Genomic DNA, 14065 nt, shown 5'->3' with positions numbered 1-14065 from the left:
ACCTTTCGTTGGTCCACCACATTCCCTTATCTGCCACTCTCCTTGACCAGTTCCAAGCTATGCAGCGTCCAGCTTACGGCATGGGGCCTGCCCAGTCCCCCCTCTCCATCACCCTGTTCCGCAACACGTATCAACAGTACCTCAATTACGATCCCCTCCTCCTCCTTCCATGATGGCTGCGCAACAGCAACAGCAGGGCGGCTATGGATACGGCGGTCCGCAAGCCGGCATGGGAGCAGGCTATGGACAGGCTCCGTTCGGCGGCTTCATAAACGATCCTACTGCTCAGATGGGTCTACAGGTTGGCAAGACCGCCTTCGATGCCGGACAGCAATACATGGAACAAAACGTATGTGGTCTCGAGACTGTAGTCATGATTTCTCCATGGTCAGCGCTGACTCTCTATTTCAGTTCAATCGCTATGTCAATGTCGGCCGTCTCAAGCACTATTTCAATGTCTCCAACTCTTATGTTGTCAACAAGCTCTGCCTCGTTCTATTTCCATGGCGTCACAGACCTTGGTCGCGCCAGCAGCAGCCCATGTCATCGAATGGCCAGGGACCATACTTCCTACCCCCGAGGGAGGACATCAACAGCCCTGACATGTATATCCCAGGTCAGCCCCAGCATTGTCAACCGAGAAAATCCCCATGCTGAACATATCTAGTCATGGCCTTTGTCACCTACGTTCTTCTTTCGACTCTCCTTGCGGGTATTCGGGGCGCATTCCGTCCGGAACTACTGGGTCTGACTGCAACGAATGCCTTCCTCACCGTTGTCATCGAGATCATGTTGCTCAAACTTGGAACCTATCTCCTTAACATCTCCAACGAATCTCAGCTATTAGATCTGGTTGCATACTCTGGCTACAAGTTCGTCGGCATCATTGCTACAGTCGCCATCAGCTCCATCACGTCAGGCGGCAAGAGTACCGGCGGCTGGGTCGGCTGGTCCGTCTTCGTGTACACCTACATGGCCATTGCCTTTTTCTTGGTGAGCATCGTTAGAGGTTTTTGTTCTTTTCGATTGACTGACATAAGTGCAGCTAAGATCCCTCAAGTATGTTCTATTGCCTGACAACACAACGAATGCTCAGGCGGTCGCCAAACCGCAACGCAACCGAAGAATCCGATTCCTCGCTGTGTACGCCTACGTTGTCCAGCTCGGCTTCATGTGGTGGCTCACCAGGCTCTCATGATGATGCAGACCAATAAGCACTACGGTATAATAGACCGTAGACTAAACAAAAACATGTTTCGTCCCATACTCGGATGTGGTCGAGCCAATAGTCGAGATTCAATACAAGTCTTGTCACGCCAAACTGGTACTGGTGCAAGATCACGCAGCCCCGACCACCATTCGGCATGTGAGCCTTACCGGAGAAGACCCAGACTTCTTCACGGCGCAAGTCTGTATCAGCGCACCACGCTATGATTGCAATCTCAGTGCAATGATATTGGCATCGTTCAGAACACACACAAATGCCATCGGTTGGTCAGTATAGGACAAGAGGACCATACGAAAAGCAGTCGGAGTACGCTGCATCAGCTACGGTACCAATGTTGACCAGATCCTGCAGAAGGTGTATTTAAAGACGCCTGACAAAGCGAGCAGATGCGCAAGAGTGATTTGAGAATCCACCAGCATATTTAGAAATACGGATATAAAAACAGTACAGCTGATTGCACGCCTGCACATGTGGTCTGACCATCACCAATGCCTCGATTTTTGTGACGAGGTGGGAAAACACATGCAAATGATTGTATGACGTTTATAGCCTCGACGCGCGCATGATAGATTTCCTTTGCTCACCGCAATGTCATAGAACGCACGACGGACCTTTGTCTTGGGATTGACTTTCGGTGGGAACCGTTCATGGAACATGCATGTTTGCACGTTGTCAAAGTATGATATTTACGGTATGTAAGAGTGGCAGTGCTGGGCCGTTTTTAGGCAGGAAGCTACTTGCATACCGTCCGGGGCGGGCTATGCTGGCTGTGGAGACGTCAAGGTACAGCATGGAGGATCCATTCCCTGTAGCGCAGTGTCACGGGAAGTACCTAAAGCGCACCTTGGCCGCAGGAAATTCATTACTCGTGTCGCACATGTCATGCCGTCATATGGAAGCGTGAAACACGTAGGTCTGCCCCGGTTTCTACAGCTGGTAACTCGTATCGCGGATTTCACGCTATAGAAAGAAGGAAAGAAAATACATGGAAGCGTCGCACATCAGATGCAGGTCTACTCTAGTCACTTGGCCGAGTACTGTACTTGTAGCACACACGTTGGTTATTTTGAAGATTGGCGCTGGGCTTGATCCAAGAATAGAAACCTTCCCAGTCATGTTCGCAATGCTGGTCGACCAACCAATTGGGAAAGCCACGCGCGCGAGCGTGGGCGCAAGCGCGAACAGACTTTCTGTCTTTCGTGTCTCCAACAGACAGGGAAGCTGCAGGCGCTGGCTGTGGCCTGAGGAACCCATACAGCTGATAAAGTTCAGAGAACATTGACCATACTTCTCGTCCTCGTGGGCGCAGCGTGTACATATCGATAGCGGCATGCGAAATGTCTCACAGGCGTGTCCACGGTTTGGAGGACAGATGCTTGTGCAGTACTTAGTGTGCCTGAGCTTGGCTTAGGCTTGAACATAGGCTCGGGGAAACTGACGAGAGGTGAGCAAAGGGCAGCTTTGGAATGTGGGGAACAGTGAGTGAAAGCAAGCTCAAGGTACGCTTAGATAGGTACAGTAAGGTCAGGTAGGTTATCTTAGGTAGGTAGGTTAGGCCCCAAGTAGTGAAGGAAGCATGAGCACAGCCCAAGGGACCCCCCTCCCAAACCAATTGTCTTGTAAAGTGCTGTTCAAGACCGGTCAAGGCTGAGCAAAGTCCCACCGGCGCTGAGGGGCTAATCACTTCCTGATCTCCCTCTTTTTCTACTTTTCCGGACCGTGGCCGACCCTCGATAGAACAGTGACGGAAGACGGGAAGTGTTGCTGCCTTGCTCGGGTATCACGCTCCAGATACCTTATTTTGATATCTTGTTCACAATTCACTGCACTGCTTCTTGTCCAATCCAATCATATCACCTATTTCTGCTTCTTGCTGCGCTCTCCACCCCCGGTACAGTTTAGATATCCCCTGTCCCCGTTCCTGCTCCTTCTGCGCAATCTGTATTACTCCGCCTCGATTCACCCACACGTCGTAGCCGTACCTGAGAGCGCGAACAAGTCAAGCCTTGACTCGATCTGCCTTCCTTCCTTCCCTGGCCCCCCCATCATCCTATACCGTACATTTGTGCATCGCATCATCGCATCATCGCGCCGCAGCACCTCGACATCAGCCTCAACCTTCCCCGTGCTATGGTCTCAGCGCACCATCGTTGACTTTCTTACTGTATACCAAGCATACTCGGCGCATGATGAACAACGATCACAGTCGCGGCAGATCGCTGTCTGCTGCCCATAATCCACATTTAACCAGCTCTGCCTCCGTGTCGCCTCACCCTCACCCCTCGCTTGATCAGTCATACCAGCAACAATTCGGTCAGCAATACTCTTCAGCCTTCCAACAACAACAGGACGCGCAGTTCCTCAACCCTCAAGCCACTCTGCTAGACTTTGAGCAACAGTTCCAAGCACCAGGCCAAGCGGGCGACATCACGCAGCACACCTTCCTCCAGGCTCAGACCAGTCCGTTGCCGCAATCACTCCAGAACACGTCGTACGTTCAACCGAACTACAATCAGCAGAACAACGACAGCTTCTCGCCAGGCTCAAGTTCTGTCAACTTGAATGTCCCTTCGCCCTACAGTAACTCGAGTGAAGCATCCAGCTTCCCAAACTTTGATATCGAAGCGTCCAACCTGGCACTAGACCCAACCCTGCTATACAGCAACGGCAACAACAGCAGCAACAATCAAATACTACAGCAAACCTTTGACACATCATCACTATCTCTGGACGCCATGGCTGCTGCTGCGGCGACCCATCACAGCCCCACCCCGCCTCACCTCCTGCATACTGGGGTGCGCAACACCTCTCAGAGCCCGAGTCCTCACGCTTCACCCGGCTTCCAGCAGCCGCCTTTCAACGACAACCGTCCCAGGTCCGAGTCACTCGACCCTGCCAGCGCAGCGTTCCCGCCTATAGGCTACCACGGCAATGATTGGGCCAACGGCCGAGCCTTTCAAGGCCACAGACGTGCTCCCTCGGACACTTATTCTGAAATCTCAACACACTCGAACCAGGCCTCCCCTTATCTGGGAGCTGCCGATGACTTTGACGCATCGCCTATGTTGAACGCACAAGACCACCCTCTGTTCTCAGACGGTCTTGGTCTGGGTCAGTTCACTCTGTCAGACCCCCAGCTCGGACAAGCTCATATAAGCCCTGGGCCTAGCCCTCACGTCTCGCCACACCTCATGCCGCAACTGTCGCCGCAGCAAGCTCTGCCCGAATATACGAGCCTGAACAATTTCGGATTCTCCCCGGACATGAGCCAGCAGAACGGAGGTGCATCCGACCTCTACCAGAACAGTGGGTCTGAGCCGTTCCCTCAACTGAGCGGGCACAACAGCCCTGGCGACTTTGGACAAGCCGATGTCATGTCGCCTCCTGAGATCAACATCGAATTCGCACCTCCCTCGAGACAAGCCAGCTTTGAGCCTAATATTGCTGTCGTGAAACAAGAAGATACCCTCAGTCCACCCGACAGGAGTAAGTTGCTCATTCCGAGCTGTTCCTCGGTCGCTCTCTGCTAACAAGACATTATCAGGTCCAAGTCGGAACAGAGAACGCGCGAAATCTGATTCTTTTGCCAACCCCTTGACACGACCGTCGACTCCAGGCTTCGCTGGACGTGGTCGATCGCCCTCATTGCAGCCCTACAAGCATGACAAGGACTCGCTCTCACCACATGACAATCGACACCCATCATCAAGGTCTCCCTCGCCGTCTTCGTCAATCAGCGGCAACCGATCACGGGCTTCATCGGCCTCTTCGGCACCGCGCAAATACTATCTCGATCTTGCGAATCCTGAACGCGCCGGCGAGAACGGGCACGATCCGAAGCGTGTGCAGAAGCATCCTGCCAATTTCGCCTGTACACTCTGCGACAAGAGGTTCACGCGAGCATACAACCTGCGATCGCATCTGCGCACCCACACCGACGAACGGCCCTTTGTTTGCACAATTTGCGGCAAGGCTTTTGCTCGACAGCACGATCGCAAGCGCCATGAAGGCCTCCATTCTGGCGAGAAGAAGTTTGTCTGCAAAGGCGCTCTTTCCACAGGCGAGCAATGGGGATGCGGGCGGCGCTTCGCACGCGCCGATGCTCTGGGTCGTCACTTCCGCTCCGAAGCCGGTCGCATATGCATCCGACCATTACTAGACGAAGAAGCGGCTGAGCGTCAACGGCAGTGGCAGCAAGAACAGGCCCAACACCAGCAACAACAAATGCAGAACGAGCAGGCCGGATTCGCTGTGACGCCAATGACCATGCAGCAGCCGCAATTCCACCCTCTTCTGCCAGCCGCTCTGTTACAGACTTATCCCGAACTGGCCAGTTTCGACTGGAGCGCGCCCGCCAACTCGGCGCCCATCCCGGAAGAGATGGACTTCAGCGGCCGCAGCAGTTTCGATGCCACCAGCAGCGGCGGCGAGTGGGACGCGCTGAGCGAGAACGAAATGGGCTCTTTCGGTGTGCCTTCACCCATGCCGACGCAAACGAACGGCGGCGCAGTACAGGGACTGGGTATGGGCGTTAACGGCAATGGCAACAATGGAGGGTGGGTTGGGTCGGGCGATTACCTGAGCGACTTTGATGGCCGATAGTATCTCTTTTCCTGTGAACATGCGCGCTGCAGCAATGGCTTTTTTTTGTTGATGGGTTTGTTTGAGCTCTGCCAGAAGTCTGTTTTGTGGGTGGGCGGGTTCAACGGAAGTCTAGACGCCCCTTTTCTGTGTTTTTCTTTTTTTTTTCCTTTCTTGTTTAGTTCGATATCCCCCGGGGGCGTTCTTTTCGCATCCCCCAAACCGAGAAAGAGCGGCTTTTTTCTTCTTTTTTTCTTTTCCTTTGCTAGTATATGCCACGGCCATTACTCCTTTTTGCTTTCTTCTCTTTCATCATGCACATCGAAGTACGTCTGCTTATATTCCCGGCTGTACCGTCCGAGCTACTTGTTTCTTCTGCGGATTCACTCTTGGAACATTGGATGTGAGATGTGGACAAGATCAAAGTCGACACGAGGTCAAGATGAAGCTACCTACCTAGGCTGTTCTTGTTGGTCCTCCTTTTCTCTTTTTTTTTTCCTATGCATGTCTTTTCGATTTTTGATGATGGCATGGGGGTTTATATAGATACCACTTTACCTGCCTCTTTTTTTTCCACACTGTTTCATGTCATATGTACTATTGTTGCCTCTTACCTATCTCTTGTTTGCCATGTGCTTTTTCACGTCGTGTTTTATGGTATTTGAGGGCCTTGCTATGCTATGGTATCCCTTGGGTCTTGCGTACTGGTTCATGTCATACCGGTTTTATGTCTTCTCATACAGTGCCGAGTTCATGCCGATTGTGTACGAGTCACTGATTACCTCACGTCGTTGCACGGGAAGGAAGAAAAGAAGAAAAAGACAGCCTTGGTTCCAGACTCTCTCGATTCGATTTTCCAAAAACTTGCGATATCTCATTTCTTTAGCAGTGGTGGTAGTAGTGTAGTATTTGCAACAGTAGTGATGTGGAATGCGCTGCTCTCGAACCCGGTCCCCATTCATTCAGCAGCAGCCTACTTTGGCACTTTTCTCTTCCATACTCGAGACACAGCCTTCTCTCCCTCTCTTGTCTTTCGCGTCTCTCTTCTCTGTTCTGTACAGCGACAAGAAAAACCCAGGACCCAGCCACCACAATCTCAGCGTGACAAGGAAGGGGGGAAAAAAAGGGCCTAGTTGTTACCGCTCACGGCGAGTTTCATCAGATGATCCATGAAAGTCTGCAGCGAGACGTCATCAGTAAAGATGGTCTGAGCCGTCTGCGAGACGCCGCCGTACGCGCCCGTGGTGTGCGTGGTCGACGGGTTGAGTTTGGAGAGCAGGAATCTCGCTTGCGAGCCGCCTGCGTCGCAGACGATGAAGCGGGGCAGGGGGAAGCGGTCTTGGATGAGTTCCTGTGCAAGAAGAGAACAAGTCAGCGGGTGTATCATTGAGTGAGTGAGGGGGGTGTAGAGGGGGTCAGCACATGCCTTTGCGTCTTCCTTTGGCGCTTCGAGTAACTCTCTGAAGTTCTCGTAGCCTTCCATGTCTTGGTATCCTGCTTTTCGCCACTCGGCCATGGTCTCGCCGTGGAAGATGAGGATGTGGAAGAAAGTGTCGAGAAGCAAGATGGTCTGGGGTTGAATGCTCGTCGAATCGAGCAGGACGGGCACGCTGCCTTCTTGGTCGAAAGTGTAACTGTCGAGCGTGGGTTGAATCATGACAAGACTGTTGGACACGTCCTCGTGGTTGAGAACGTGTCTGTAGAAAGCGGTCTCGTCAGGGGAGTTGTTGAAGACTTGCAAGAATTGTGAACGGCGCAGGTGGAACATGAACTGTGGGTAGAGTGTAAAGTTCTTCTCCAACCTGAAGGATGATGGATCGTCCTTGCGGTACTCGGCGAAGCGCGAGCATAGCCTGATCAGCATACGATCGACCCAGCGAAGGACGTCGGGACCATCGTCGACCTCGGCCTTGAAGACGGCAATGCGCGACATGAGCACCGCGGCAGCTTCTTGGTCGAAAGATTGTGCGATGGCTGGGTCTCCTGATGGGCCGCTCATGTTGCGACCGACAGTGGTGACTCGGAGGTGGTACTGGCCAGACGAGTGCTGGTAGTAAGTAAGGAACTGGATGAGACCCTTTTGGGGACCCTGTTGCATGTTGTTGGGGCCGCCTTGGCCGGCAATCTCAAAGTAAACGCCATAACTTGCAGAGGGATCGATGCCGCACATCTTCCAGGAGCAAGTGTTGCCGATACCGCACTCGGTCTCTCCAACATTGGCAGACTTCTTGTTCAACGAGACAGCATGGCCGATAAGACCAGTGACCTTGAGCTCCTTGGTAGTGAGAACCTCGAGAGAGGCGTTGAAGCCCATGAGGAGGTTGTCGTTGACGTCCTTGTCGAAGATGCGGGCGAATGACTGCTTGTACATGGATGAGGTGAAGCTGTCGGTCAAAATCATGTGGCCTCCAGTCGAGTTGGCCAGCGTCCTCATCTCCAGGAGACCGACTTGGTCGAGACATCCGGCGAAGATGTCGATGATGTGGCCGTTGTGAGCGGTGCGCTTGGCGAGCGTCTCGTAGAACTTGACAGCCTTCTTGAAGTATTTGATGTTGTCGCGATCGATGTCGTGGTGGGAACGGATGGGCTCCTTGAGCTCGGGGCCGACGACCATACCAGGACCTTCGGTGGCGGGGCCGCCGGTGAAGAGCATCACTCGGGCACCCGAGTTCTGGAAAGAAGACTCGAGCAGGCCGACAGAGACGCTGAGCGCGACTCCGGTGCATCTAAGCGAGCGCTTGTCGTTGGCGACGGGCCAAGGATCCCTCTGGAGACCCTCGAGGATGTTGGTGAGCTGGAACTCGCACTGCTGAACAGGAAGAAGGAAGCGGGCAGCGGCACCCATCATCTGAGGAGGAGCGACAGGACGTCCGGGCTGGGGTTGCATTCCGGGTCTTGCGTTGACAGCCAATCCCAACATCTCCTGCACCTGCTTCGCCGTGTAGTCCTTGCTGCCCCTGAAGACGTACGACTTGGCGCACTCGGCGTAACCAAGCTCGTGGACCTGGGTCATTGAGCCGTAGGTGACGAGGCCGACCAGAGCGTGGGGAGGGAGCAGGCTGAGCGACATGATGATCGAGTCCTTGAGCGCCTTCAAGCTGTCTTCCTCCTGGCAAGTGTCGACGCAAAAGACAAAGACTGGCGGTGCCGGGGCGGGGCGAGCCAGTCGGTACTCAATGGTGGTGCTGCCGGGGTGCAACTCGGGAGGGATGGTGTTCTCGGAGATGTCCTTGTAGTGTGGCGGCAGGCTGTTTCGTTGTAGGCAGAAGGGGCAGATCCATATCCTGGCGCGCATGTCCACCTGGCTGTGCACGGGTTAGTGTTCTCTTCTCTTCGTCATCGCTTCATCGCGGGTCATGACAGCAGAGCGACTTCGGTACAAAAAAGGCCTACCAGAAGGGGTTCAAGACGGCGCGGCATGGCGCCTTGCAAGTGACGGGCTCATACTGCAAGAGCGGCGTGTCGAGCTTCTCCTTGAGAGGTGTGTAGAGAGCTCCGATTGGCACTGTGTCGTGTTAGATATATGTAACATATGTTCGCTATCCAAAACATACCGACGAGCCTCGAGGCCTCCTGGGCGGGGAGTCAGCACCTGCCAAAATGGTCAAGATCGAATCAGAAGAAACATACCATTCGTGATGAGGGAAAGGTGTTCCATGATAATCTGATTCCATCGCGATCCTCAATGTCACTCCATTGCTCCTTCAAAGACTCGTAGTCCAGGACGGGAGCTCCTTGCGGCGGGAATCCAGCCATGTTGGTGTTGTCTGTGTGTATGTATGTATGTATGTATATATCTATATCCAAATCTGAGTGGTCCCTCACCCGCGGATCAGTTGTTGTCGCGTATGTCACAGAAAGGGCGTCGACTAGCTCTGCTGGCTGCTGCGGGCGCGAATAGAGGTCAAGGTATCAAGAAGTGGTGGTGTGTTGTTATGATACAACTGGCTTCAATCTAGAACCCTTGATCGGAAGCTCCTCAAGTCGCTCTCCCTCTGTTTCTGGAGACGTAAGGCCTATTTCTGCCAACCCCATCTCTGCCTGGCTGCCTGGTTCTGTTCTGGACAAGCCAATCACATCTTGGCATCGCACGGGCCACCCATACACCGATTGTACAAAACTCGACTGGATTCACTGCTTTTTCCTCTTTCTCTCCACTAAAACACCCGCCAGCTTCATAATAAAACACATTACTATCGACATTCTTGCCTTTCTCTGGCAATTTTGTTTTCGCGCTGGCGTAGATGAGACAACCTTTTTTGCTGGGCGCCCGAGTGGAAAGATCGTTCCGATCATCAGGATATTTCGGGAATCAGCTTGGTTACATACTTTTCTTTGCTTCTATTATCTTGTGAATTCGTCTACAGTGTCAATGCTACCTTGCTCGACTTGCACTCGAAATGGCTGCTCTGTATGCACTCGAATACTCCCTCGAAGTAGTCAATGTTGAGTGCGTTGCCTCCCTCTGGAGGACGTGGAGCGCACCATAAATACAATCTACTCGCTTCGCGTAGTATTGTTTCGTAAGGTAGTCGACACCATGTCATGCTGTAAGAGCTTTATATGCCTGTGAGTGCAGTGGCACATTCGCCGAGGGCAAGCGTGAATTGCAGTCTTGTTGCACGCAAAGGCAACTTGACAGCAGGTCTAGCAGATGTGTCTTGATGATACCACATCCGGTACTGATGTTTCACGCCGGATGTGCAGTACAAAAACAGGAGTGGTTGTAGCCTTGTATTCACTCGAATAATCGTTTGATATGTGCTGCCTATCTTACCTGCTCCGTACACAGCCATCTGATATGCTAAGCATGACTCGCGACTCAGCTGAGCTTCCTCGACGCTGATTGTCTCTTTCCATCTGACTCTTTTATTTACTGATTACCTTACTTTGCTATACCTATCGCCACCTTTGTTCTTTGACAACATCACATAGTCACTTTTGAATACAAGGCAAATCATTCGAGAGCGCGACGAGTGCTTGCCCTCCGACAACACACCTGCGCGATACTGTATACCTCGGCAGCCACCATCATGGCTGATAACATGGATGTCGATATGGACATCGACCTCACCGTCGACCCAGAGATCGCAGCCCTGGAGGCCGAGGCTCTGAAGATTGTGTGTAGTATCTACACGACCTGTTGCGACCACTGGAATTGACATGTTTTCAGCAAGCACTTGCTGCGGCACCTCCACCGCAAAACACTTCTATCGATGATGAGATGCCCGTCGAGGAAGACAAGTCGCGACCCGTGCCTACCAAAGTCAACGTCCGCGGCCTGGACAACTTCACCACTCAAGATATCCGGCAGTTCGCCTCGGAGCACTACTCGACGGCCGAACTACAACAGCGCGTCGAGTGGATCGACGACACATCAGCCAACATTGTTTACAACACCGAAGCAGCTGCCGAGGAAGCACTCAGAGCTTTCTCAGACCTCTCCGAGTCCATCCCGGAGCAACTCTCGCCTCTGCAGTCGCGAAAAGCAAAGTCGCTATCTACACATCCCGAGACCGAACTCGAAGTCAGACTGGCCACTGTTGGAGATGTCAAGGCTCCGCGCGCCCACGAGCGCAGTCGCTTCTACCTCATGAACCCTGACCACGACCCCCGAGAGAGGAGAAGAGACTATGATGATCGCGGCAGGAGAGGAAATGGCAGGAGACCCGAAAGACGACGGAGAGAAGAGCCGCAGCAGAAATTCGATGTCAGCATGTACGATGACGATGCTGGCGAGGGTGCAGCAGAGGTCGAACCCAGAGCTCGTCGAGGACGAGAAGGCTATGTTCCAAGAGACAGAGACAGCTACGCGTCGCGGGATCAGGGTGGAAGAGGTGGACGCAGGCGTTCGGAAGAGGAGGATCTGTTCGCCAGCAACTCGCAAGGAAGATTGCGAGACCGTAGCGCTTCACCGGTGAGAGATGGCGACGGTCGTTTCGGCTTCGACGAGGATCAACCTATGCGTAGGACCGCCCGTCGCAGGAGCAATGACCCGCCGGCGCGTCAACGCGACCTCATAGCCGACAGAGGCGGCAACACCGCACCGAAGGAACTGTTCCCAGCGAAGGCATCCAAATCATCCGCACTCGAAGGCAGTCTACCGGCAAACAACGGCTCTACCGTCGAATCAGTCCCCGAATTGGTGTCACCTCCAAAGCGCAACAGGGAATTGTTCCCCAACAAGACCTCGCATAGCAACCACCGTCGCAGTGATGCTCTCGATTCCGAGGAGACGAATCGCGCGAGACGTAGGTCTACTCGCCGCTTCTTCGTTACAATTGACAGACATATTACTGACACATCTGCAGGTAGCCTTGCTGATCGCATAACAGGAGGTCCAAATGCCGATACTCGAGCAGCAGCGCCAAACGGCTTCAGTATCAAAGGTAGCGCAGTCGAGTCCCCGGGTTTCTCCATCCGTGGCGCCTCTCGCGAAGTCAACCCTGTGGTCAAGGAGCTCTTCCCTTCCAAGCTTGGAGCAGGAAACACTGGACGAGAGGATCTCTTCGCGGACAAGTTGAAGGGAAAGCCGCGTAGACGGGCCGAAGATCTCTTCTAAGAAGCAAGGTCTTTCGCCTCCTGGGACTCAAACTCCGTAGCCAGGATGTCCACAAAACATTGATACATTGCACATGACAACTCCACATTTTGCTTTAGTTCTTGCACTGCTACCCGCATCCCAGATTCATCCCATCACTACCATTTGTCAACAAGTTCTATTCATCATCTTTCACAGGACATGGACACGGGCATAGGATCGGCATGGGAGAAGATTAAAACTCAAGATACCACTACTTAGTAGATCGATGAATGCATGAAGCAGGAACAAAAGCAACTCTTTTTTGACACTCATCTGAATCAATTCGACTTATATCCAAGATTCGAACCCAAACCAGCGTGACCCGTAAACAACTAATTATTCTCCATGTCCCCTCCCAATAACTACCATCTCTTCAATTCCTAAAGTTTCCCCTCCCCAACCAGTCGTCTAATAGCCTCAATACTCTTATCCACGGCCATCTTCGCCATGCCCGAGTACTGAGTCCTCGCCTCATCCTCCTTCTTACTTCCAGCCTCCACGTCCGGCAGCAACCACTGAAACGAATACGTCATGCACAAATCATCCGGCTGGCCCGTCGGGCCCTGTGAAATGGTGTTCGTCACCGTGGAGCCGTCGGGTTGGTGAAAGTCGACCTGTATGTGCATCAGCGACCACCTCACTCATCCCCTTCCTCAGTAGGAAAAGTAAGCAAGGCAAACAAACGAACCTTACACGGCCAACAACTGACACACGTCTCCTTGATGCTCTTACTGGCATCACTCTTGAACACGACCTCGCGCACAACGGTCCCGAAGCGCTCGTCGTCGCTGTCCTCGAGCACGTCGCACGACGCAATGGCGCCCACGAAGACTGGCGCGTCGCGGATCTTCAGCTGCAGCCCGGACCAGCATTGTGCGAGGGTCAGGACTGGCGTTGCCGAGGGCGGGTTTATGGGCGCTGTGTAGGCGAGGTAGAGGGTTGTTCCTTTTGTCATTTTCGTGCTGGGATTGGGGATTGGGTGGGGGTTGGTTTGGACGCTTAGGGGGAGGGTGGTGAGAGTGGATAGATATGCTGGTTGTTTTGCGTTTCTACACCTTGGAGAGCAGGCCGTGTTTATATTCTCTATGTCCGATATTCTTGCTTCAATAACATGCAGCTTGTGAAATGAGAAAGGTAGTTACAAAGCATTCGAAGACCGAAAGCACCGAAAGTCGACCTCTCAGCGGGAGGTCTCGCTAAGCTACCGAAGCTATTGTTAGATGTGACGATGACGGTACTGCAGCACCACTAAGTGAATTCCTCTCCGGGTACCTCGTCCCGCTCACCACTATCTCTATCAGGTCGTATGCATGCTTACACTAACTGCGTGCCCCTCGTCTCCACAATATCTCCACCTTCGTAAGGTAAGGTACCTTAGTGTGGGGAATCAAAAGCCGCGGGCAGTCATGATGTCAGTGAGCCTCGTCACAGCAGGACACTCACTCTGCGCACAACTAGCAGGCGGGCAGGCAGGCAGCATACCTTACTTACACGAATACCGTTCGGAATCGGCAGAACAGTGTCTGCACGGGGTGCTGAGTGAAGGTCAACTGGTGTACGGATTTGTCAGGGTCGGACTTTCATGGAGTGCCGAAAGGTACGAATACGAATACGAAGACATGAGTTGGATGACTGAGGAAAGTGAGGGCAAGAAGCTATCGATAAGAGTCGGG

General features: G+C 53.1%; 5 protein-coding genes across 7 annotated transcripts; 3 read left to right on the top strand and 2 right to left on the bottom strand.

The window, feature by feature from the left end:
* Positions 1-169: 169 nt before the first annotated feature.
* On the top strand, positions 170-1198 carry AAFC00_003764 (uncharacterized protein; the record flags this gene model as incomplete). 2 transcript variants are annotated; one of them, XM_069343286.1, is made up of 4 exons in its annotated part: positions 170-349; positions 412-616; positions 668-993; positions 1046-1198. In XM_069343286.1, 4 exons carry the CDS (start codon positions 170-172, stop codon positions 1196-1198), a joined length of 864 nt encoding a protein of 287 aa, XP_069201113.1. The 2 variants fall into 2 exon arrangements, with proteins under 2 accessions (XP_069201113.1, XP_069201112.1); XM_069343285.1 differs by having other exon boundaries at positions 173-349.
* Positions 1199-3414: 2216 nt separating this feature from the next.
* On the top strand, positions 3415-5830 carry AAFC00_003763 (uncharacterized protein; the record flags this gene model as incomplete). 2 transcript variants are annotated; one of them, XM_069343283.1, is made up of 2 exons in its annotated part: positions 3415-4714; positions 4773-5830. In XM_069343283.1, 2 exons carry the CDS (start codon positions 3415-3417, stop codon positions 5828-5830), a joined length of 2358 nt encoding a protein of 785 aa, XP_069201110.1. The 2 variants fall into 2 exon arrangements, with proteins under 2 accessions (XP_069201110.1, XP_069201111.1); XM_069343284.1 differs by having other exon boundaries at positions 3418-4714.
* A 1108-nt stretch (positions 5831-6938) lies between these two features.
* AAFC00_003762 (uncharacterized protein) lies at positions 6939-9565 on the bottom strand (the record flags this gene model as incomplete). The annotated part of the gene is made up of 5 exons (XM_069343282.1): positions 6939-7160; positions 7236-9114; positions 9203-9314; positions 9364-9382; positions 9440-9565. 5 exons carry the CDS (start codon positions 9563-9565, stop codon positions 6939-6941), a joined length of 2358 nt encoding a protein of 785 aa, XP_069201109.1.
* A 1277-nt stretch (positions 9566-10842) lies between these two features.
* On the top strand, positions 10843-12371 carry AAFC00_003761 (uncharacterized protein; the record flags this gene model as incomplete). Its single annotated transcript, XM_069343280.1, has 3 exons — positions 10843-10929; positions 10983-12060; positions 12121-12371. 3 exons carry the CDS (start codon positions 10843-10845, stop codon positions 12369-12371), a joined length of 1416 nt encoding a protein of 471 aa, XP_069201108.1.
* A 401-nt stretch (positions 12372-12772) lies between these two features.
* On the bottom strand, positions 12773-13347 carry AAFC00_003760 (uncharacterized protein; the record flags this gene model as incomplete). The annotated part of the gene is made up of 2 exons (XM_069343279.1): positions 12773-13006; positions 13081-13347. 2 exons carry the CDS (start codon positions 13345-13347, stop codon positions 12773-12775), a joined length of 501 nt encoding a protein of 166 aa, XP_069201107.1.
* Between the last annotated feature and the right edge of the window lie 718 nt (positions 13348-14065).

The sequence above is a fragment of the Neodothiora populina genome (assembly GCF_041146345.1).
Source record: "Neodothiora populina strain CPC 39397 chromosome Unknown canker_contig_16, whole genome shotgun sequence".
In the NCBI taxonomy this organism is placed as follows: domain Eukaryota; kingdom Fungi; phylum Ascomycota; class Dothideomycetes; order Dothideales; family Dothioraceae; genus Neodothiora; species Neodothiora populina.
The sequence above is the reverse complement of the archived record's forward strand: the minus strand, read 5'-3'. Positions and strand labels throughout refer to the sequence as shown.